The sequence below is a fragment of the Fukomys damarensis genome, unplaced genomic scaffold, assembly GCF_012274545.1.
Source record: "Fukomys damarensis isolate Sample0158 unplaced genomic scaffold, DMR_v1.0_HiC HiC_scaffold_32, whole genome shotgun sequence".
NCBI lineage: Eukaryota > Metazoa > Chordata > Mammalia > Rodentia > Bathyergidae > Fukomys > Fukomys damarensis.
Window position 1 is genome coordinate 31279865 of NW_022900944.1, and position 23412 is coordinate 31303276.

Genomic DNA, 23412 nt, shown 5'->3' on the forward strand with positions numbered 1-23412 from the left:
GGGAAACTTTAATGGTGCTGCCAACTTTGGAAAAAGTCATCCCAATTTACTGTGTTGAGTTGGCATTGTACAGAAGTGGACAACCATATTGGTCTAGAAATGTTAATTTATTTTTTTTTTCCATGTACAGGGGTAACACATCGTACTAAATATGTAAGGTCATATCTACATGGGTTTGATTACAGAAACTAATAAAGTATTCTCTAAATAATGAAGAAAAGAAGAAGATAAGACTATAAGAGTGAGAAGCAATTTAAATATGTTGAGGGACCATTTTCATCTCCAGAATTAAGGATTATTTAAATCCTACATCATTGCCTTTTCTCTTTTACTTTCCTTTTTAGTTTTATTTTAGGATTCCCTATTTTTAATGTTCATACAGAGATTTCTTTAACTGAAATACCAAATAGTTTCTTTGGTGTGAAAAACTATAATAGTACACAGGATCCTAATGAGATAATTAATAATGTGAAATAGGAAGTAAAGGGCTAAAGGTGTAGGGAAAGTGGAAAGGATGGGGGAAAGGTAATAAGGGAGAGGAAAAAATATGAGAAACTGAAAAAATGGAAATAAAGTGTTTGTAAATGGTGAGGGGAGGAGGGGGTGAAAGGAGGGCAGGGACAAGGGGAAAAAATGAGAATCAAGACCTATTATGTAAAGGTGCAGAATCCCAATGATGAATGTAATTGTATTGTATACCTAGACTGTACCAATAAACTCAATAAAAAGAAAAAAACAAACAAACAAAAAAGAGTACTAGAGTTGATGGTACATTTTTGCTGAACCTCTGTGAGTGAATTTAAAACAACAGAATGTGAAAATAAAGTGATATGTGAAATTTGGATTGATAATACCATTGAGAATAGTAATAGATCTTGAGTTAATTGAAATGTTTTTTTAAAAATGTGAGAGCCAGGGCTCAGTGGTTCTACCGCCTGCCTTGTAAGTGCAATGGCCCGAATTCGATCCCCAGTACAAAAAAAAAAAAAATGTGAGCCTGTAGTCAATGGTGTGTGTGTGTGTGTGTGTGTGTGTGTGTGTGTGTAAGAGGACCTAGGGCCTTAGCACTAAACTCCATCTCCACCCCATTTTACTTTAGACAGGGTTTTTGCTCAGTTGCCTAGACCAGGCTTAAATTTACAGTCTTCCTGCCTCAGTCTCCCAGGGTACTGGGATTTCAGGCATGCTCTACAATACCTGGCTTGTAGTCACTTTGAACTTTCTGTAAAATCTCAAGCATATTCTGTGATATTTAACTTTTGGTAAAGGTAAGGTATTTTATTGTTTTTATGTGATTAGCTGCATCTGTTTGTTTAAAAGGCTTTTTATAAAATAATTTTATTCTGTATAAAATAATTTTATTGTTCTAGGACAATGGGTTTAGTTCCTAGGTCATATTTTAATAATTTTTCTTTTCAAAGTTTGAAATAAGGCATTATCATTTTCAGTGAAAAATGTCTTTGTGTTTAAATGACATTATTGAATTACATTACAAAATACCAAACTGCTAAGAGACAGAATTGTATTTTCTTCATATTTTGAGGCTTGGTATTTATAAATATGTGAAAGTGCCAAGCATTTACTTAGATATATTCATAAAATTCTATTTATTTGAATGGGAACATCTAAATCACTGGAATAATCAAAATGTTATTTCTTTTTATCAAAATGTTATTTTTAATTAGGATACCAGACATTAATCTTTATTAGGAAATAATAGCCATTTAAGAATTTCCCAAAATGGGTCAGTGGTTTTCTTTGCCACGAGAAAACATTTATAAAGAGGTAATAAATGAGTTTTTAAATTTTTAATAATTTCAAAGGGAAATTTTTTTACTATGAATGTTAATATCAATAAGATGAGTTTATGAAATTTTCAGTTCTAAAAGATAAAAATGATTGGTGAATATAAAATTGATTCAAGTAGTATGAAGTTGGTCTTTCTCTGTTACTAGATGAGTTACTAGTGTAAGAATTTAAGAATTGGCATCATAGTATATACCTATAATCCCAGGATTTGGGAAGCTGAGGCAGGAGAATTGTGAGTTTGAGTCTAGTCTGGACTACATAGCAAGACCTTGTCTCAAAAATATAAAATTTATAAAAAATTTAAAAACATGAGGTACTTTGGTAGGTGCAGTATTATACCCACATTAGCTGGTCCCGTTGAGGCACACTTTTTTTGTGTTTTTTTGTTTTTTGTTTTTTGAGACAGGGTCTCACTATGTAGTTGAGACTGACCCAGAACTCACTATGTAGCCCAGGTTGATCTTGAACTATGGGGCACACTTGTAATCTCAGCAACTGGGAAGCTGAGGCAGGAAGATCACTGAGAGTTCAAGGCCAGTGTGGACTACATAGTGAGTTCAAAGCCAGCCTGAACTGCATAACAAGACCCTATCTCAAAAAAACTAAATTTAATTTATTAATTTTCCTGCTATGTGCTGTTAAAAAGAGTAGGTGGAAATCTTAATTTGAGACATGGTAAGTCCAGTCATGGTGATGTGAAATACATTGTTTTTAGGTTTACTGAAGTACTAATCATTAACAATATAGTCACTTGTTTGACTATGTGCACATTGATAGGAATTTTAAATTTACAATATAGAGGAGAATGAGCACTTATCAGAACAAAAGGAAATGTGTGGTTAAACGGTTTCAGCTATAACTGTAGACTGTTTCCCTTGGTCCAAGTGGAATGAAAAGTGGAACCTTGTGTTTTGGGAGTTTTAAGGGTGTTATTCCTCCTCCCAGTGTAAGTAGAAACTAGTTCAGCATGGTTTATTGAAACTGTTAGCAAAAGTGGTTATGTTTAGCAGTGGAGGGAAACAATTTAAGCACGTAGTAAAAAGGTATAAATCCTGTAGGTTTTATTTTAGAATTGTCTCAGAAGCAGTATTTATTTTATTTATTTTTTTATTTTTTTATTTTTTTTAGTTAGGGTCTCACTATGCAATTGAGACTGACCTAGAACTCACTGTGTAGCCCAGGCTGGTCTGGAACTCACAGCAATCCTCCTACCTCATCCTCCCGAGTGCTGGGATTATAGGTGTGTGCCACCATGCCCATTTCATAGTACTTAATTTCAGTAGTGGGTTGGCCTGGGATTTAGCTCAGTGGTTCCAGTGCCTGCCTCATGAGCAAAGGACCTGAGTTCAGTCCTTGGTACCAAAAAAAAAGTGAGTTGAAAGAACTGTTTTTTAGATAAATGGTTGATATTACATATCAACTCATGATTTTTAAAGTATTGTGCTATGTTTAAAAGACTGCAAAATAATTCTTTTTTTTTTTTTTGGTACCGGGGATCGAACTTGGGTTCTTGCGCTTGCAAGGCAGGTGGCAGAACCCCTGAGCTAAATCTCTGGCCCCACTGTGAAATAATTCTAATTAAATTATTTTAAAAAGTAGCAGTGCTTTGCCATGGATCATTTAAGGACACATAAGGACAAACTGCATACTATTTAATGTTATGTAGCAATAAGTGTATTATTAGTTGAGGTTCTTTGGTTAAAAGCAGTACAAATCAACTCTGGCTAACTTAGGTTTAAAAAAGAAAACAAAGCCTGATAGGGTAGCACCAACTCAGGCTGAAGCAAGAGAATCAGTTTAAGGCCAGCCTGGGCAACTTACTTAGTAAGATCCTGTCTCCTTCAAAAAAGAGAAGAAAGGGCTGGGATTTAGCTCAGTGGCACCACACCTGCCTCGCAAGCACAAGGTCCTGAGTTCATTCCCCAGTACCAAAAAAAAAAAAAGAGAGAGAGAGAGAGGAAAAAAAATAGAATTTATTGTCAAGGATACCTTCTAAAGGATGCCTTCTAAAACTGAAGGGAAGTCAGGCATAGTGGTGCATGCCAGTAATCCAGTACTGAGGCAGGGAGTGTAGTGGAGGCAACACACTGACAGACAACTGAGGCCTGGAAATCCCAAGTTTGAGCCCAGCTTGGGCAATTTAGTGACTTGAGAACTTGTCTTTAAAAAAAAAAAAAAAAAGGCTGGGGCTGGAGATTTAGCTCAGTGGTGCCAAGCCTGCCTCGCAAGTGCCAAGGTCCTGAGTTCTGTCCTTGGTACCCGAAAAAAAAAGAGGGCTAAGGATTAGCTCAATCCAAAAGCCCTGGGTTCAACCCTCAATACTGGAGGATGAAGGAGGAGGAAAGTATAGGAGCCTGAGCTTGGTTAGCTGCAAAGTTGAGGGAAGTAATACATGTTCTCTTCAGAGGACAGTGAATTCCAGCTTTTTCCATCTTTATATCTTTCTAACCAAGATTCAGACCATTGGATGAGGAATCTGGTTGTCCTGGCTTCAGCTGGAAGAGTAAACATACCCATTTAGAACATTACCTGATTACACACAGTTTCTATAAATCCTATATAATTTCCCTTTAAAAGTAACCTGGGCCAGATGTGGTGGCACATGTCTCCAATCCCAGCACTGGGGAGGCTGAGGCAGGAGGATCATTATGAGTTCAAGGCCATCCTGGGCTATATAAGTGAGTTCATGTCCAGCCTGACCTACATACCAAAATTCTATCTCAAAATAACCTGGAAGATTGTGACTAGAATTAAAATTTTAGGGGCTAAGAATGTAGTTCAGTAGTGGAACACTTTTTCTAGCATTCCTAAGATCCTGAATTTGATCCCCAGGAACATTTAAAAAAAATTATAGTATGGCCGATTCTTTTATAGGATATGTTCAGAGGGTGTTGTTTAATGTGTGTATGTGTGCATACTTTTTATAATTCATTTTATATTTTTTTAAAACAAACTGTGGGGTTGAAATAAGCTTAATCCTTTGATTTCCGTGCATCTAATGGCTTTTTTGATGATTTTCATATCTTTTTTCTGTGTCTCAGGTGTATTTAAAAGCTCCCATGATTCTGAATGGAGTCTGTGTTATCTGGAAAGGCTGGATTGATCTCCAGAGACTGGATGGTATGGGCTGCCTGGAGTTTGATGAAGAGCGAGCGCAGGTAGGGTGATACCATGCTTTGCTGAGCCTATTTGTTTTATTTAGCCCCTAATCGTTCTCTTCTCTGGGGACCTATTTTACATAGTATTAAGGGGTAAATATAGAATTACTACATTCAGTTAATATTGAGGAATTCTGGAAATATTGAGACCCACATTCTTGTCCTCATTTTTGGAAAGTTTTACCTTCAGTGGTTCTAAATTTCATTGGATTATACCAGTTTGCTTGATGGGGACTTAAAAGTCCTGTAATGTCTGTTCTTGATCTTTAGAACATTGTGAGAATAACAATGCTTTTGGAATGCCTAAGTGAGGAGCTTAGCAAAATCTCTCCAAAAACATTAATAAACTGGGCAAATACTGTTTTAAAAAATTAAAACAATCACTTATGGTCTCTGGACATTAATCAAATCATACAAATTGAGAGGCGTTTATTCAGACAGCTATTGAGTTTTAGTAGGATCAGCGACAATCTGTGTGTGGCATTCTAAAAGTCAGGAGCTGCTGTCCTCCCTTTCCTAGTTCTGTGACCCTCAGTTTTTATACTAGGTAAACTGTAAAAGCTGGTACCTGTGCTGTCCTGTTAGAGAAGACTGATTTTACTTAGAGCAGAGCTTAGGAAAAAATAATCCATGCCCAGAGCTAGTATTGAAAACAGTAAAGGTCTCGTGGACAGTCTGGCAAAGGCTAATGTTGTAGGAAGCAATAAAATGGCAGTTCAGCCAGAATTTTATCAGGGAGATCTAGGGAAAGAATGAACTAAAGTGGCCATACTAAAATGATATTTATGTGGTCCAGAAACCTGTGTACATGTACAGGGCTATACCTGCTATAAAGAGAACATAGAGGATCCTGGCAAGCTCCTAGTCTCTGGCTAAGCACAGAGTAAGTGGTAAACTCCTTAAACTTGGAAAGCATTCTCTCACGGCATTCACAGAACCAATGGCAAAGGATTGAAACTTACTGGCTCAAAGTGTTTAAATAGAATCTCTGGCCACACACTGGCTCACATGACAGCTAAGCCTTGCTGACCCAGGCGTAGTCTCCCAAAAATCAAGGCTTAAAAAGAAAAGGAAAAAGCATTGATTTCAGCAACACTAAACAAAAAGCATGAAACAACTGGATGCAGAATTCAGAGTTGCTATAGTATATTATTTGAAATTTCTAGTTATCAACAGAAATTATAAAACATGCAAACAAACATGAAAGTGTGATTCATACATAGAATAAAGAGCAAACAGTACAAAAGGCAAGTATTCTACCACTGAGCTATGTCCCTAGCCCTAGAAAATATCTTGGAAGGCCCCAAATATTGGTTCTGAGAGAAAAGTCTTCAGAGAAGTTACTTTAAATATGTTCAAAGAACTAAAAGAAAATTCTTTTCCTTTAAAGGTTTAAGGAATTTATGATGACAGCAGCTCTTCAAATAGAGAAAATTAATAAGTTTCTTTTTGGTTTGTTGTTTTATTTTTTGTGGTATTGGGGATTGAATCCAGAGCCTTTGCAGTGAGCTACATCTCCAGCCCTATTATATTTAGACGAGGTCTCACTAAGCTACTAAATTGCCCTGGCTGGGCTTGAACTTAAGATCATCTTGCCTCATCTTCCCTACCTGGCAAGAAGTCTTAAGTTATAAAATGAAAAAAAAAATGAATTAAATGAAAATTGTGGAGCTGAAAAGTGCAGAAACTGAAATGGGAAATATGGACTCGACAGCAGATATCGGCTGGCAGAAAAATTAGTGAACTTGAAGATAGATTAATAGAAATTACCTGGCCTGAAGAACAGAAAAAAAAAAAAAAAAGGAGAAAAATAGTCTCTGAGACCTGTGGAACACTACTAGCACAGATACTAACATGCACATATACTACTAAAGTAATAAAAATCTAGAAGGAAAGAGGCAAAAAAATTATATTTTAAGAAATAATGACAGCCAGATGTAGTGAGGACACGTAATCCCAGCACTTGGAAGGCTGAAGCAGGAAATTCAGCCTGAGTTGCATAGTGAGTTTGAGGCCTACCTGAACTATGTAATGAAACCTAGTCTCAAAAAATCAACATCCCCCCAAAAAGGAAATAATGAAGTCACAATGAAACCCGTTCTGTATAATTGATAAGTGCTAGAATAAAAGAGTAGGGTGGGGCTTGGGAAAAAATAATGGATTAATAACTTCAAATTCGATGTCAAATACTAATCTACATTATGCAACACAATGGACACCAAGTAGGATAAACACAAAAGAAATCCACACCTAGATGAATCATAATTAAACTACTGAAGGAGAGCAAGAATCACAGGAGTCTCAAGAACTCTTCATATACAAGGAAGTCACATGAGATTAACAGCTGGCTTCTTTTTTGAGATCATGGAGGCCTAAAGATAATTCAAAATGTTGGAAGAAAATGGAAAAGGTCCAGGTGTCTGTCTTTTAATTAACATTTAATCTTCTTAATAAAGTTTAAAAATTATGGCACAAATAAAAAGTAGCTTCCTGTTGCTTCTTTGTTGTCTTTTTACATATTTGAATCCATATGTAGAGATATGAAAATTGTCAAGAGATCAAAAAAAGCCTGGTGTTTTTTTTTTTTTTTTAAAAAGGCTGGTGTAGGAGCATGCTGCTGTAATTAGTGGGATGTAAAGCTCTAGTCCAGCCTGGGCAATTGAGCAAGACTTTATCTTTAAATTAAAATATTAAAAGAGCTGGGGTTATAGCCCAGTGGTAGAGCGCTTGCCTGCTATCTGTGAGGCCCTTTGTTCAATCCCAACTACCACAAAAGTAAAAGTTACCAATAAAACATTCCACAACAACTTAGCAAGACTCATTCTCAAAAAGTACTGGACTATATAGCTCAGTGCAAAGGCCCTAGGTTCAATACCCAATACTATAAATTAAATAAACTCATTTTCTTAATAAAGAATTCAAAGTTAAAGTTTTTTTCCTTTTTTTGGGGGGGTGGTTCTAGGAATTAGACCCATGATTGCTCTGCCACTGAGCTACATTCCCACCCCCATCTTTGGTGGTAGGGCTCGAACCCAGGGTATTGAACATGTCAGGCAAGTGCTGTCCACTGAGCTATTCCCCCATTCCTATATCTTTTTTTTTTTTTTTTTTTTTGGTACCAGGAATCAAACTTGGAACCTTGTGCTTGTGAGGCAGGTGGCAGTACCACTGAGCGAAATCCTCGGCCCTGTATCTTTTATTTAAAGACCACGTCTTCCTCAGTTGCACAAGTGGGACTTGAACTTGCAAACCTTTGTGTCAGCCTCCAGTAGTGCTGACATTAACAGCTGTGTGCCACCATACCTGCCTTCAAGTTTGAAAGAATCCTTGCTATTCTGATTTTGAAAATGGCAAAGAATCCTCCTAACTCCTTCAGAAAAATAATAAACCAGGTGCAGTGATGCATGACTGTAATCCCAGCACTCTGAGAGCCTGAGGCAGGAGGATTGCAAATTCCATCCCAGACTAGGTCACTTGTCAGTTTAGTAAGACCCCTGCCCATCTGAAAAAAAAGATCTGGGAATATAGTTTAGTGTGAAGGCTCTGGATTCAAGCCCCATTACCAAAGGAGGGTGAACTCCATCAAAAAAATCCTTTCCCCAAAATGAAAAGACACCACCAGAATTTAAGAGAAAGGAATGAAGCTGTGTTTATTTGCAGAATGTGTATGTATTTAGAGAATCTGAAATAGACTACAAACTACCAGAAAAAGTAACAAGAATTTACAAGGTGTTATATAATGCAAGGTCAATAGAGTGTCTATTGTGGTACTTCATACCCTCAATAAAAACAAAAGTGATTCTGCAACACAGCCTCTACCTGCTCCATTCCAATACTAGCCCTGATTCTCCATAGGGTGCATTGCAACTTTCACATCTGATAGATGTGTTTTGTTGGTTTTTGTACATATGTATAAATAGATGTATATAGCATGTTTTGTACCCTCTGTATATTTATGAAATTTGTCCCAACTGGTGTGTGTATTCTATTTTTCATTTCATTTTTCTTCTTTGTATGATCATGCACTACATCTGCTGACCTTGAACTCATGATCCTCCTCCCTCAGCCTTCAGAGTAACTAAGATTACAGGCCTGTGCCACACTGCCTGGCTCTAAATTCTACTGTTAATACCTGTTTCATCAGTTTCCAGCTGTTGGCTACTACAAATAATAATACTTTAAATATATTTGTAAGAGCTATGTGTACTGTATTCATTCCTGTTATGTATTGTATTCGTGCTTTGGAATAGAACTGCTAGCTTGTGAACAGCCTTAATATTTAAAGCCATGGGCTGGGGATTTACCTCAGAGGCACTGCACCTGCCTTGCAAGCGCAAATGTCCTGAGTTCAATCCCTGGTACCCTCCAAAAAAAATTTAAAGCATTTTCCTGAATATTATGCCAATTTTATATAACCAGCATATCAATTGCTATTCCACATTCTTACTAATGTCTGATTTTTGTCTTTTCGGTTTTTAAAATTTTATTTACTTACTTATTTTTGGTACCGGGGATTGAACTTGGGCCCTTGTGCTTGCAAGACAGGCGGTGGAACCACTGAACTAAGTCCCTGGCCCTTGTCTTTTTTATTTTAATCATTCTGATAGGTATGTGGTAATATCTTGCTAGGATTTTAATCATTTCTCTGGTAACATGAGACACATTGTGAAGTGCCAACTAAAAGTCTTTCATCCATTTTTCTATGGGGCTGTTTATTCTTTATGAAAATATTTTCTGATTGAAATGCAATTCTTTATATATTCTTATACTTCAAATGAAAAAAATTCTGTATAATTATAGAAACTAAATTATGTTTAATAATTGTGTGTTGATAATTTCAGTTTCTTCAATGTATAGGTGTAAATTTCAATGTGTTCTTTTACACCCTTGATTTGTTTGTTTGTTTTTGAGACACGGTCTTGATTTGTAGTTCACACTGGCCTCCAACTATGTAATCCAGACTGGCCTCAAACATGTGGCAGTCCTTCTGCCTCTGCCTCTCACATGCTAGGATTATAGGCATGAGCCACCAGCCATGGCCACCCTTGGTTTTCAGTGATGCAGTTCTCTAAAAGTTTAAAGAACTGAAACATTGGCATTTCACTATCAAATTCCTTGATAAGAAGTTTCCAGCTAATTTGAACAAAATGTGACTAATGCTCATTTACTAGAAAAAGATCAATGCTGTTGTAAGAACTAGGTTGGTTTCACAGTAGCTATTATTTTTAAGTTATATAACTATAAACCATAAATAATTAGCAGAATGTCTAATTCCTTTGGATCAAGTGTTGAATTACATGTATATCAGAATTAGTTCCTAACAAATTGTATTTTGTGTTTTTTGATTCAGTGGGAATATTGTTTTTTAATACAATGTATGTTCTACCAACATTTCTAGTTGTATTGTCAATATAAGAACCAATAATTTTAATCTTCATTGTTGTACTTTCTAATTGACTTTATTTTGGAAATCTCAAAAAGATGTCTTATTTCAGTGTAATGACTTTCAAAAATGATACTAGGTGAGCCAGGTGTGGCGGTGCATGCCTGTAATTCCTGCACTCAGGAGGCTGAGGCAGGAGGCTCGTTGTGAGTTCAAGACCAGCCTGGGCTACATAATGAGTTCCAGATCATTCTCAACCTACATAGTGAGACCCTGTGTGGGGGGTGGTATTTGGTGGGCTGGGGATTTAGCTCAGTAGTGCCACTGCCTGCCTCGTAAGCACAAGGTCCCAAGTTTGATCCTCAGTACCCCCCCAAAATTTTTTAATTTGGTTTCATGATTGGATCAGAAAAATAGAAACATTACTGGAGTTAACAGACTTTATATTTGAAGTATCTGATGCAAAATGGATGTTCTTTAGCTGTTTTTAAGGTTTTTCTATTAATGAAGCTAGTGTGTAAATAGCTTTGCTTTTTGTATGTGCATAAGAATGTAGATAAAATTAATTTGAAAGTCATTTGATTTTAATTTAAAGCTATATTCTGCAGTGATGTGTTAAATGTACCATTTGCAGCTGCACATATTAAATTGTTGCTTTTGAAGTAGATACTGATATTTCAGCAGATTTCTTTTGGTTTTCTTGTGAGAAGTGATACTCTGATCGCCATAGAGTAAATAACATCTATGTTTTGTCTTGGGGTTTGAGTGAGTGTGTGTGTGTGTGTGTGTGTGTGTGTGTGTGTGTGTGTGTGTGTGTGTGTAGTCAGTCAATATAGGAAAAGTAAATCACTGCCACAAGAGTGGTCAGAATATTCTGTATATGGTCTTATGATAGGACCATTAAATCTTTATTTCCCACATGGATTTCACTGATACTCAAGTGTGATATATATTAATTCCACCTGCTGCTTTGTGCAGATTGTGTTACAGAGCATGAAGTAATAGGCGAGTATGACAAGGAGCTGGTAGGGACTAGAGCACAGAAAGCCCCTCTTCGGGCTGGATAGTTAGTTTTCCCTGAATATTAACCTACTTCACAGGTAGCAGGTAGTTGAAGCAGCAAGAGCTGTCCTTGAAAGGGAGAACTTGTGTTGGAACAGGAAAGATCAGTATGACACTGGTTATTAATTGCCCATCATCTTTCTGATTTTACCATTTGCTGAAGTGTGGATTCTGTTCACTATAAATGCATCGCATCTCACTTGTTACCAAGACAAGTTAGAACTGGAAAGCAGAGGGCTATCAAGTCTCTCCTGCCTTGTTATCACAATTAGCAATACTTTTTATTCCTTTAATGAAAAAAATCTATGACCATTGCTGGAATACATACTCTTGACTAATAACTGTCTTAGGGAATTAGATTGTATCTCACTGTTATGTGCCCTCATTTTAACCTCTCATTTTCCTCTATTGTACTTAATCATAGTTGATGCTTTTATATTGATTTGTTAATTTTATTTTCCATCTGCCTCATTGGACCAGAAGCTCCTGAGGAAAAATTCCATTTATTCCCTTATATCATGCCTATGGCATTAAGCCTAGTGACTTGGTCATAATAAAGGCTCAATAAATATTTGTGAAACTGAGCATGTTGTCATACACCTGTAACCCCAGAATTCAGGAGTCTGAGCCAGAAGGGTCACTGCTGCTTGAAGGCCAGCCTGAGCTATATATCTAGACTCTGTCACACACACACACACACACACACACACACACACACACACACAAAAGATAAATAAAAGTAAATAAGTACATGCAGAGAAAAAAGTTATCAGCAGGTATGTCCAAGTTGGTATCTAACCAAGATATAGAAAGCCCTTGGGAACTGGGGTCAGCATTCTGAGAATATCGTAGGTATGTGTAGTGTTGTTTATAGTCAAGTGTGTGAATTTCATGTATCCATAAATGCTTATAAATAATAGCACTTAGCTGGGGATTTAGCTCAGGAGTAGAATGCCTGTCCTAGCAAGCATGAGGCCCTGGCTTCAGTCCTCAGCACACACACCCCCAAAGCAATAATACCACTTACTGAATATTAGCAGGTATTACTTTTTATTTGATGTTTAATTTAACCTCTACGTTGTTTTTGGAAAATAATACTATGCCCATTTTACATGTGAGTTTATTGAAACTTAGTTATTCCCTTGTGCTGGGTTCTAAAGCTAGTAAGCATATGGCAACAATGTTCATTTTTTGTTTTGTTTTCAGTTTTGTTTGGTTTGGGTTTTGTGTTGTATATTTGTGGTGCTGGGATTGGATCCACATGCAAGACAAGCACATACTACTGAATTGCATCCTTAGCCCCAAGAATAGCCATATGATCACATTTTTCAGCTCTGTTTATGTTGTGGACATTGTGCCACAGAAAACTGTAAGTATTAAAAAACCCTACTAACCACTGACAAAGGATTTAGTTTGTAAAGCAGAATATCCAGCAGTATTCAATCCAGGCCTGTTACAATACTGAATTAAATAATTAGAGGCCCTGTCTTTTCATTTCCCTATTCTTCCAGGCTCAGCACCTATGTCCTAATTATGATTGCAGGATGGCTGCTGCATCTCTGGGTGCTACCACAGTTCTTAGGAAAAGGGGGTGGTAAATGTCTCTTAAATGACTATTTTAAAAGCCCCATTAGTTGACTCGGCTTATAATCTTATTGAGTAGCACTAAGTCTCATGGCCACTTTACACAGTGATCTAGGAAAATGAATATTGATTTTTTGGTATTATTTTACATATTTCAGTTTGTTCAAGAGTACTATTGAAAATCTTAGTACACGTTCACGGCAAGCCAGTCACAGTGGTACATACCTATGATCCCAGCTACTCAAGGGGATGAGCCAGGATCACAGGTTTGAAGCCACTCTTAGTTATTTAGTGAGATTCTGTCTCAGAAAGAGCTGGAAATATAGTGGTAGAATGCTCCCTAGATGAATTCCCCAGCACTGAAGGGGGGACAAAAGATGAAGAGGAAAGAAGTATGTGACTGCAAAGATTGAACATTTTGTGCAGGGAGCTTTTTTTTTTTAATGGGTAGTGCGATCAGATTATGTTTTCCAAGATGACACTGATAGCTGTGGTGGGTGGATGGAGTAACAGTGGACGCAGAGAGACCCCAAGAGAGACTTTTGCATTCATCTAGGAAAGGACTCTTAGGATTCAGAATGATGAAAGTGTTTATAGAAATGAAGAGGAGACTAAAAAGCCCCAAAACATAGGTCGCTAGATGAAACTTAACAGTCAGTTGACTCTGGAGACAAGGATAGAATGAAATGCCAAACATGGCTCAGATTCCTGGTAGAAATGAGTGAATCGTGTCACTAGCTGAGATTAATGAACAGGCGAAAATTTAAAAAGTAGTTGGCTTTTTAGATAAAATAAGTGCCAACATCTGGGTTCCTTGATGTGTGGATCTTCATTAGCTAACTGGGAAAAGATTGGGATAGATTTGTTACATGCTACAAATATTTTCCCGTTTCCCTTAGAATTTTTTTTTTGTTTTGTTTTTGTTGTTGTCGTCGTCGTTGTTGTCTAGAAGTTTCTAGCTTCTACATAGTCAGTTCTGTTAATCTTCTCTTTAATGTGTCTGGCTTTTGTGTACTAGAAGAAGGCTTTTCTTATCCCAACTGATAGACATATTTGTTGACTTTTTTTGTACTTCTGTCGTTTAAATATTGACTTGGTCAGAGTTTTACTTTGGTGAGTAGAATGAGGTAAGGAAAAAGTTTTCAGTTAGAACGTGACTACTAATTTGAAATTTCTCGTTTAAAAGCACACTCAAATATTTAGTTTTAGAGTTTGAGGGGTTTGATACTTTGAGACACTGCTGTTTCTTTCAAAAAATAAAACCTCCCCAAATTTTAAATTTTATTATAAATCAAAATTAAAATAGGTATTTTGTGTATTCTGACAGCAGGAGGATGCATTAGCACAACAGGCCTTTGAAGAGGCTCGGAGAAGGACTCGTGAGTTTGAAGATAGAGACAGGTCTCATCGGGAGGAAATGGAGGTGAGAGTTTCACAGCTGCTGGCAGTAACTGGTTAGTACTTTCCCCCAAACTCTCAGGTTATGTTTGTGATGTTTGTGCATAATGTCTTTTAATACTTTGTCTTGTACTTTAAAAAATTGTACTTGCTTAATTTGTATTTATTAAATGTAATTACTCTAAAGAAACTTACTGCAGTTTTAAGTTTGTACATGAATTCCTCATGTATTGGTCTCTGTGAAAGTCATTTACTATGGGTATATTTTCTTTTAATTCATTGGTTCAAATATCTCTTTCTCTTAATTTTTGAGATTAGTTGTAAAAGTTATGTTAACATGAAACATTATTAAAGCATTATTTAGACAAAAAAATTTTTTTTTAAAGATTGTTTCACTATGTAGTTCTGGCTGGCCTAGAACTTGTGGCAATTTTCTTGCGTTGGCCTCCTGATTGCTGGGATTACAGGCATATGCCACCATGCTGGATAGAACATTATTAAAACTATTTGGGAGTAATACTACTTTCCATTTTTTATGAATATCTTTATTTTGATGTAATATAATCCTCAATCACTTGTGTACATAGAGGAAAATTTAATGTATTCGAACTGCTTAAAGAATGGAATTAACACCTCCTGCTTCACAAGCTCAAGGTACCAAATTCAATCCCCAGTACCAAAAAAAAAAAAAATGGAATTAACAAACTTTTTCTTTTGACCTTTTTTATTTTAAAGTAGAATACAGATAATAGAAATCTTTACAAAAGAAATACTTTGTTGTAACCATGAACTTGTCACAGGATCGAACTCAAGACCTTAAGTTCACCAGGCAGGTGTAGCACCAATGAGCTACATCCCTGGCCCTCAAAATTAATCATTATATACAGTACCAATTTTTATAGTGATCTCTTTCTTGTGTCTTTTAATAGTTTTATTACCATGAATTCAGTTTTATACCTCTTTTTTTTTTTTGGTACCGGGAATTGAACTTGGGACCTTGTGCTTGTGAGACAGGCAGTGGAACCACTAAGCTAAATCCCCAGCCCCATTAAGTTCAGTTTTAGACACTGAATTTTAGTCTTGCCCGGGTTTTAAATTTGATATCTTATTTTTTGTAGAACTTGGGATTGAACCCAGGGACTTCACATGATAGGCAAGAGTTTTGCTTCTAGCCATACCCCATCCCTTTTTATTTTATTCTTGAGACAGGATCTTGCTAAATTGCACACTTTAGTCTTAATTACAGTCTTCCTGTCTCAGCCTTCCAAGTAGCCAGGCTAAATTGGTCGTCTTTTAATTAACATGTACATTTAATTTTTTTCTACATAAAATTGTGCCTGTGTGTGTGTGTGTGTGTGTGTGTGTGTGTGTGTGTGTGGTATCGGGAATCAAACTTGGGACCTTGCTTTTGTGAGGCAGGCAGCGGAACCACTGGGCCAAATCTCTGGCCCTGTACTCTATTTTTAAAATTAATATTTAAAGAATATACAAATTACTGAGAAATAACAGATTCTTTGAAAAGTATACTCTTGCACATGAGGGTGTGTCTTATAATCCCAACACTCTAGGAAGCTGCAGCAAGAAGATTACAGGTTAGCACAACCTGGGCAACTTTAAGAAGGGTTGGGAATATAAGGTCACTGTAAAGGCCCTGGGTTCAATCCCTAGAACTACTAGGGAATAAGGAGGCTGGGATATTAGCTTTGTGGCAGAGCACCCTTGGATTTAATCTCTAGTACCTCAGAAAAAATACATAAAAATTTAACAGTTTTTTTTAATCTGTGTTAGAGTGAGGCTCAGTGGTAAATTTCTGTAATCCCAGCATTTTGGGAGGCTAAGGCAAGAAGATCCCAACCTGGGCAACTTAGTGATGTAGCAAGACTTTGTTTCAAAATATAGAAAAGCTGTGTATATAGCTCAGTGCCAAGACCCTGGTTCAACACTGTGCCACCAAAAAAATTATACCAAAGGTAGTTGTACTTCTTAGATACAGAGAGGAGAATGGTGGTGGCCAGGTGAAATGGGAGTGGCCACTTAATGGATATAGACTTTTAGTTTTGCGAGATGAAAAGTACGCTAGAGAGTAGTCGTACAAACTGTAAATATAACACACTGAACTGTACACCTAAAACTTATTAAGATAGTAAATTTTATGGTTATGTACTTTACAATTTAAATTTTTTTAAAAATTTAACGTCATTGTTACATAATATAAACATTTATTTGTTTTTGTTTTGTTTTGGGTTTTTTTGGTGGTGGTGGTGGTGGTGGTGGTGGTGGTACAGGGATCAAACTTGGGACCTTATGCTTGAGGCTGGTGGCAGAACCACTGAGCTAAATCCCAGCCCAGAACATTAGTTTTTAAGGACAAGTTATATATACCCTGTTACTTATAGTAACATAAAAATGTGTGTGTGTGTGCGTGTGTGTGTGTGTGTGTGTGTGTGTGTGTGTGTACACCGAAACAATATTTAAGAACCCAGGCTTGAGCTACATTGAGAATCTGAGTCTGGAATGCCATTTTGTCACCTTGTACAACTTCATCTTGTTGTTCATTCTGTGGCTGAGTTTTCTCATCTGTAAAATAAAGTAATAATTGTGACTATCTCATGGGTAATTGTGAGGCTTAAATGAATAAATACTTTGAAAGCAGAATATGGCACCAAGTTGTTACTACCTTTTGTGTTGTGTTAACAAACATATCTATTTAGAATAAATTTAAAACCAAGCCTATTCAGTGGTTAATGTATTAGATAAAGTTCTTTTTTTCTTCTTCTTCTTTTTTTGGGGGTGGGGGGTGAGACAGGGTCTCACTATATAGTTAAGGCTGACCTGGAACTCACTATGTAGCCCATGCTGGTCTCGAACTCACAGTGATCCTCCTGCCTCAGCCTCCCGAGTGCTGGGATTACAGGAATGTGCCACCATGTCCGGCTAATATTCATTATCTTTTAATGATTGATAAATTACTTTGTCAATAAGTTAATGCATCTAATGGACTGATAACAACTGAGGATGTCCCTTGAAATGCTTCTTTTTTTTCCATTAAGTTTATTGGTGCTTTTTAGGTATACAGTACAGATACATTCATCGTTGGGATCTTGTACCTTTATATGATGTATCTTGGTTATTTTTTCCCCATACCCCTATCCCCGCTTCACCCTCTCCACCCTTCCCTATTTACAAAGACTTTGTTTACATTTTTCCTTTTCTCATATTTTTCCCTTCTTTCCTTTCCCCTACCCTTCCTACTTCCCCTACTGCTTTAGCCCCATTCTTCCTGTTTCACATTATCAGTTGTACAATTTGAACCTTATTTACACACCAGAGAAATGCTTTTTAGCTAGGAGAATAATAGTGGAGGGATATATGTAATATTCTCTTTTTTTTCTTTCTTTAAAGCTTTTACAGTTCTTGTGATTAGGCTTCTATGCCATTTTCTTTCATTCTGAAAGCTTTTTTTTTTGTTTTGTTTTGTTTTGTTTTTCTTTTGAGACAGGGTCTAACTGTGTGGTTCAAGATGGCCTTGAACTTACTATATAGCCCAAGCTGGCCTTGAACTTGTGCAATCCTCCTGCCTTAGCCTCCAGAGTGCTGGGACTACAGGCATGTGCCACCACACCTGGAGAACTTTTTAAATGTATATTATAATGCATTTGTTACCTTATATTTATGAATCTTTTTGCTCATGCTCTCTGTACCTTGGTGTATAGAATACACTTTTCCACCTATTCATCAAGGTTCACCTTAAATATTTCAGGCCCTTTCCCAGTCTTCTTAATTAGAATTAGCCCTTCCATTTTTGTAGTTTCTATAGTATTTTTAATGAACACTGTGTTAAACAGTTATAAATATGACTGTCCTCTACTTTATTGAAATCCCATGAGATGGAGCCCCTGATTTTTGTGTCCTTCCCATATTATCTACCACAATGTTTTTACGTTGTGTTTAGTTGTTAACTGCCTGTATGTCTTCAAACAGCAGATTTCTATCTTGGCTGTCTGTATGCTAGAACTAAGGACAACCTGTGGGATAATGGTCTCTGCAAAAATTTTTAAAGTTTATAATTTATCGGTTTCTATTACATACTAAACTAGTAAGTCTCAGTGTGTTTTCCTAGATTCTGCATTATGGCCCGGAATTATAGAGATAAAAATGCATGGCTTCTGGGCTGGGCCTGGTGGCACACACTGCAATCCCAAGACTCCTGAGGCAGGAAAATCACTACAAATTCCAGGCCAGCCTGGAATTCAAGGCCAGTCTGAACTACATAGCAATACCCTGTCTCAGAAAACAAGAACAAACAAAATACATGGCTTCCATCTTTGAGCAAGTGTCAGTTTTGAGTGAAAAATGGATGTATACACAGGAAATTGTAATGTCCTTTCAGCAGTCATATATATAATATATGTCACCATATATAATGAAAGCACAAAGGGGGACAGTGGCTGTGTAGAGAAAGGATTACTTAAGTCTGCCTCTGCTTGCGAGATTCACCAGGGAATACACTTGGCAGGAATTCGAAGGAAGAGTGCGGTTTGCCAGCTGGACAGCTGGGGAAAGCTTTCAGGGCAGGAGCAGCAGTGTAGGCAGAGGCACAAAGGAGTAAGGGAGCTTACCAAGTCACAGAACATGATCAGTCATTCTGGAACAAGCTAAGTTGGCCTTAAATGAATGTTACCTGAAGAATAACCATTATTTAGGGTGGTTTTTTTAATATATTTTCCTTTGAAAATTAGAGGTTGACTGAAGATTGTTTTACATTGTTAAAAAGTTTTATATATATTTATGTGTCTATGAACAAAAATAGTCTGTTGACAGAGAGGTATCAAGTAATTTGTTGCTTAGATTGTTTCAGTTTTTTGTCAGTGATAGCATGAGCTTTGTAGTCAAGTCTAGTTTGTACTCCTGCTCTATCACTTGTCAGTCTCTCTTAAGCCCTAGTTTTCTGACATTGGAAGAATTAAATGGGAAGATGCTTGTAAAGCATTTAGCATGGTGCTCGGTATGTGTATGCCTACAGTAAATAATAACTCTAATGTACTTTAGCACTAAAAGCTCTACCACAGTGCTGGTTCCAGTTAATTGAATTTTCTGGCTAACAAGAACATCCTTTTAGTTCTCTGAAATATCTCAGGGTTCTTTCCCTGAATTAGACCTAGAGCACAGAGAAATGGTTACATTTTCATCAGTGATTTAAGACACTGTAGTTCCTTACAGCAGTAATTTGAAACATTAGTTTTCACAGAGACCTGTCATCTGGGAGATTGGGCTGGAATCTGTCTACAGAGCACGCACCAGCAGTGATGTCATGGCTTTGGGTCTGCACATCTTCAGCACTTTGTGTATACATCTTGCTTCTTCAGGTGCCCTTTTTCCCCGCCTGGTTGTTTCTTGTCCAGAAACATTTCTAATGTCAGCCTATTTTCAAGGAGGCAGTTTGCCTCCTTGTTTCTAGAACAAGAGTGAAGGAAAATAGTGTTTCCCTTCTGCAATTCAAACATCTTTGTGGATTCAAGTATTATCTAATCTGTCGTTCTTATTACAGTTGATGAGAATCCCAGAAAAATTGACTTGCTCTCTTCAAATAGTTGGTTAATGAAAGAAAAAATGAGGACTTAAACTGCAGTTTCCTAACTCTAGGAGGTCTCCACAAATATAGCCTAGTAGTTGGAAATTAGTTTCCATACCACCAGTAAAGATGATTAAGTTGAAAAGTAAAGTCTGCCAGGAGAAGTTACAAACCATTTTGCCTGGAATAGAAGAAGCTGAGGCAGAAAAGAATAATATTGCTTCCTGTGGGTGGTCCTGATGCCTGACTGGAGTTGAGGGCCAGGGAACAGTGGTAACTCGTGGGTGGCAAGAACCCAGTAAATGGTCTTTGGAAGCCTGAGATTCTGGCAGCACAGAGGCTTAGGGATGTCTGCCACTGTTTGGGTAACCTCTGGGACCTCTAGTCCTGCCATACTAAATTTAATGGTGCTGCTCATGAGCATTTAAAGTATGTGTAAAATGAAGTTTCTGACTGTGGGAAGCAAAACTCCCAATTGATTGTTGGCTCAGGAAATTTTAATTTTCAATGTCTTCTAACCTGAAATTAGTTATAAAACTCCCCGAGCATGTTACCATATGTAAAATTTTCAAAATTTTCTATTCTTTCATGGTAAAGGTTAGCATGTTCTTTCTCTGTTTTGTTTTTTTTTCCCCCAAGAAAAGCCTATTTTACTAGTACACTTATTTTCTTAGACTTTCAGAGGTAATGAGAAATTACTAAATTGGCAAATGAAAGCCTATCATGAAATGAAGAAACATTGTAGCAACCCTGATGAAACATTGTTAAATCATTGATATACAATAAAATGTTATATAAAAGGTGCAGAGTGCTATGTATAACATCATACCTGTGAGTATTTTTTTAAAGGAATATATTGGCTTAAAGTGCACAGTTGGTGGGCACAGTGGTTGTATGCCTGTAATTCAGCACTTGGGAGTTTGACGCAAGAGGAGTGCTGCAAGTTTGAGTCCAGGTTGGCTAGCGTGAACTACATAGCTTAGACTGTCTCAAAACAACAGACAAAAAAGTGCAAAGTTGCTCTCTAGTAGGATACAAGCATGAGGAACTACCTGGAAACTGGAGGGGGAAGCCTAGATATCTGAGCAGCAAAATGGAAGGTTGTTACTTTTGCACTGTATATCTTTTTTCTCTCTGAATTTTGTAACACATACATCTCTTGCCTATTTAGAAAAGAAAGAAATTTTATTTATTTATTTTATTTTTTTCCTGGTACCGGGGATCAATCTTGGGTCCTAGTGCTTGTGAGGCAGGTGGCGGAACCACTGAGCTGAATCCCCGGCCCTAGGCTATTTTTTTAAAATATGAAAACTTTCCTTAATTTGAAATTTATGTAGAGCCCCAATGTATAAAATGTATTAGAGGAATTGCTTTGGGTGAACCGGAGGTAGGGATTATTCTGGAGTCTCCAGAATGATTTCAGGGAACCCAGTAAAGATCCAGTGCAATAGAGTAAGTATAAGGTTTGTAATAGATTGCCTGGTTTTCAAGCTAGCTCCATTCCTTTGTTGCCATGTGATTGACATGGGGCAAGTTGCTTATCCTCCTGAGTCTCATCTTTGGGGGTTTATTTTGTTTGTTTTGTTTTGTTTTAGAGACAGACTTTCAGGATGGCCTTGAACTCACTAGGTAGCCCAGGCTGGCTGAGCCTTCTGCCTCATCCTCCTGACTATGAGATTACAGGTGTGTGTCACCACTCTTTGCTCTGAGTCTCTGTAAAACCTATGCGCAGGTTGCTGCCTCTCTCAATGTCTGGTGCTTAGAACAGGGACACAATTGGAAGCTAGTGTCTTTATCCCCCTTTTTGTGCACTTGGCTCATAACACGTCTGGAGTGGCAGTAAAAGGAAGTGTATCCTGTTTTTTTTTTAATTTTTGTTTGTTTGGTACCGGAGATTGAACTCAGAACCTTATGCTTGTGAGGTAGGAGGAGGAACCACTGAGCTGAATCCCTGACCCTATACTGTTTTAGACTATGAAAATCAAAGATACTGTTTGCCAAGCTATTTTAGATTCTAGTCCATTTATTTATTTAGATTGGTTGATTGATTAGTTGGTTTGATTATTAAAATAACCAGAAAGGATTTTGAAGTCAGCAGTGGCGGAGCACACCTGTAACACCAGCACTCTGGGAGGCTCACGTAGGAAGATAGAAAGTTCAAGTCCAGCCTGAGCAATTTTTAGTGAAACCCTGTTTCAAAAATTTTAAAAAGGAAAAAAAAAGGGTGGAGGATGTAGCCCAGTGGTGAAGCTGCCTGCCTTGCAAGCAAGAGCCCCAGAATTTGATTCCCAGTACCAAAAAAGAAGAAAAGAAAGGCATACTGGGCATATGACTCAATGTGAAGGTCATGGGTGCAATCTCTAGTGCTGATTAAAAAAAAAAAAAGTGGGCCAGGGACTTAGCTCAGTGGTTCTGCTGCCTGCCTCACAAGCACAAGGTCCCAAGTTTGATCCCCAGTACAAAAAAGAAAAGAAAAATAGGTGGGGTATGGTGGGTACAGATGTACAGTTGCTCGATATGAAAGCCCTGGTTCAGTCCTGAGTACCCAAAAAGACCATCAACAGTGCTCTTCATTGGTGGTGTGGCTGTATAGAAGTATCCCAATGCCTTTTCTGTCTGAGGATCCTTCCTTGATCGAAAAATATTGATATATTTCCTTCAAGTTACACGTCTTTATAATCAAATGTTTGTCTTTTGGCTCTTGTGACAGAAGATTGAGGTTAATAGGAAACAGACCTAGTGCTGTAGTCATAGATGAATTAGAAAGATGACTCTGTTGTCTGTTTGGTAGCACACTATTTCTTTTTTGATTTTTTGAAACAGGGTCTCGCTGTGTAGCTCAGGTGATCCTCCTGCCTCAGCCTACTAAGGGCTGTGACTCCCAGTGTGCACCACTACACCCAGCTAAGTACAAGTTCTAGAGACTACTTTCAGTTTCGTTGGCCTCTTGACCTAAACTGTAACATAGTACTTTTGGCACTTAATTCAGCTATAAGGGGACAGGGTGCTGAAAGAGAGTCTCTCTGTCATTATCTAGAAATTGCTTTTCCTTGGGTTAGATTATAAAGTGTTGGCAAAGAAATGGTTATTTTTAATGTAACAGTGAATACATGTTTGTTGCATATTTTACTATAAGGAGTGTTTTAATACAAATCAGCAAATCATAGAATTTTTATGTGGAAAACCATTTTGGAAATAAAAACAGGCGAAAGCTTTATGTGGTTTTTGTATTTGTGTTTTACATGTTTTTGGAACCTTCCATTCTGTGTGGCCAAAAAAAAAAAATCACTCTTTGTTTATTTTAAATTTCCAAAGACTTGAATTTTCAAATCACTTAACTATACCACTATTCATTCTTTTGTAAGAAAAATACAGTCGGAATATTGTCTATATGGGGCCCTGCTGGGATGATTTTTTTTTTTTTTTTTTTTTTTTTTTTTTTTTTT

General features: G+C 37.2%; 1 protein-coding gene across 1 annotated transcript in view; it reads left to right on the plus strand.

Annotated features, from left to right (window-relative positions):
• The window catches only part of Cbfb (core-binding factor subunit beta), a 65993-nt gene that overhangs the window by 33956 nt on the left and 8625 nt on the right, over positions 1-23412 (plus strand). The window contains exons 4-5 of the mRNA XM_010612370.2: positions 4851-4967; positions 14324-14419. Coding sequence (XP_010610672.1) covers positions 4851-4967; positions 14324-14419 — 213 coding nt within the window. The remainder of the gene's footprint in view (positions 1-4850; positions 4968-14323; positions 14420-23412) is intronic.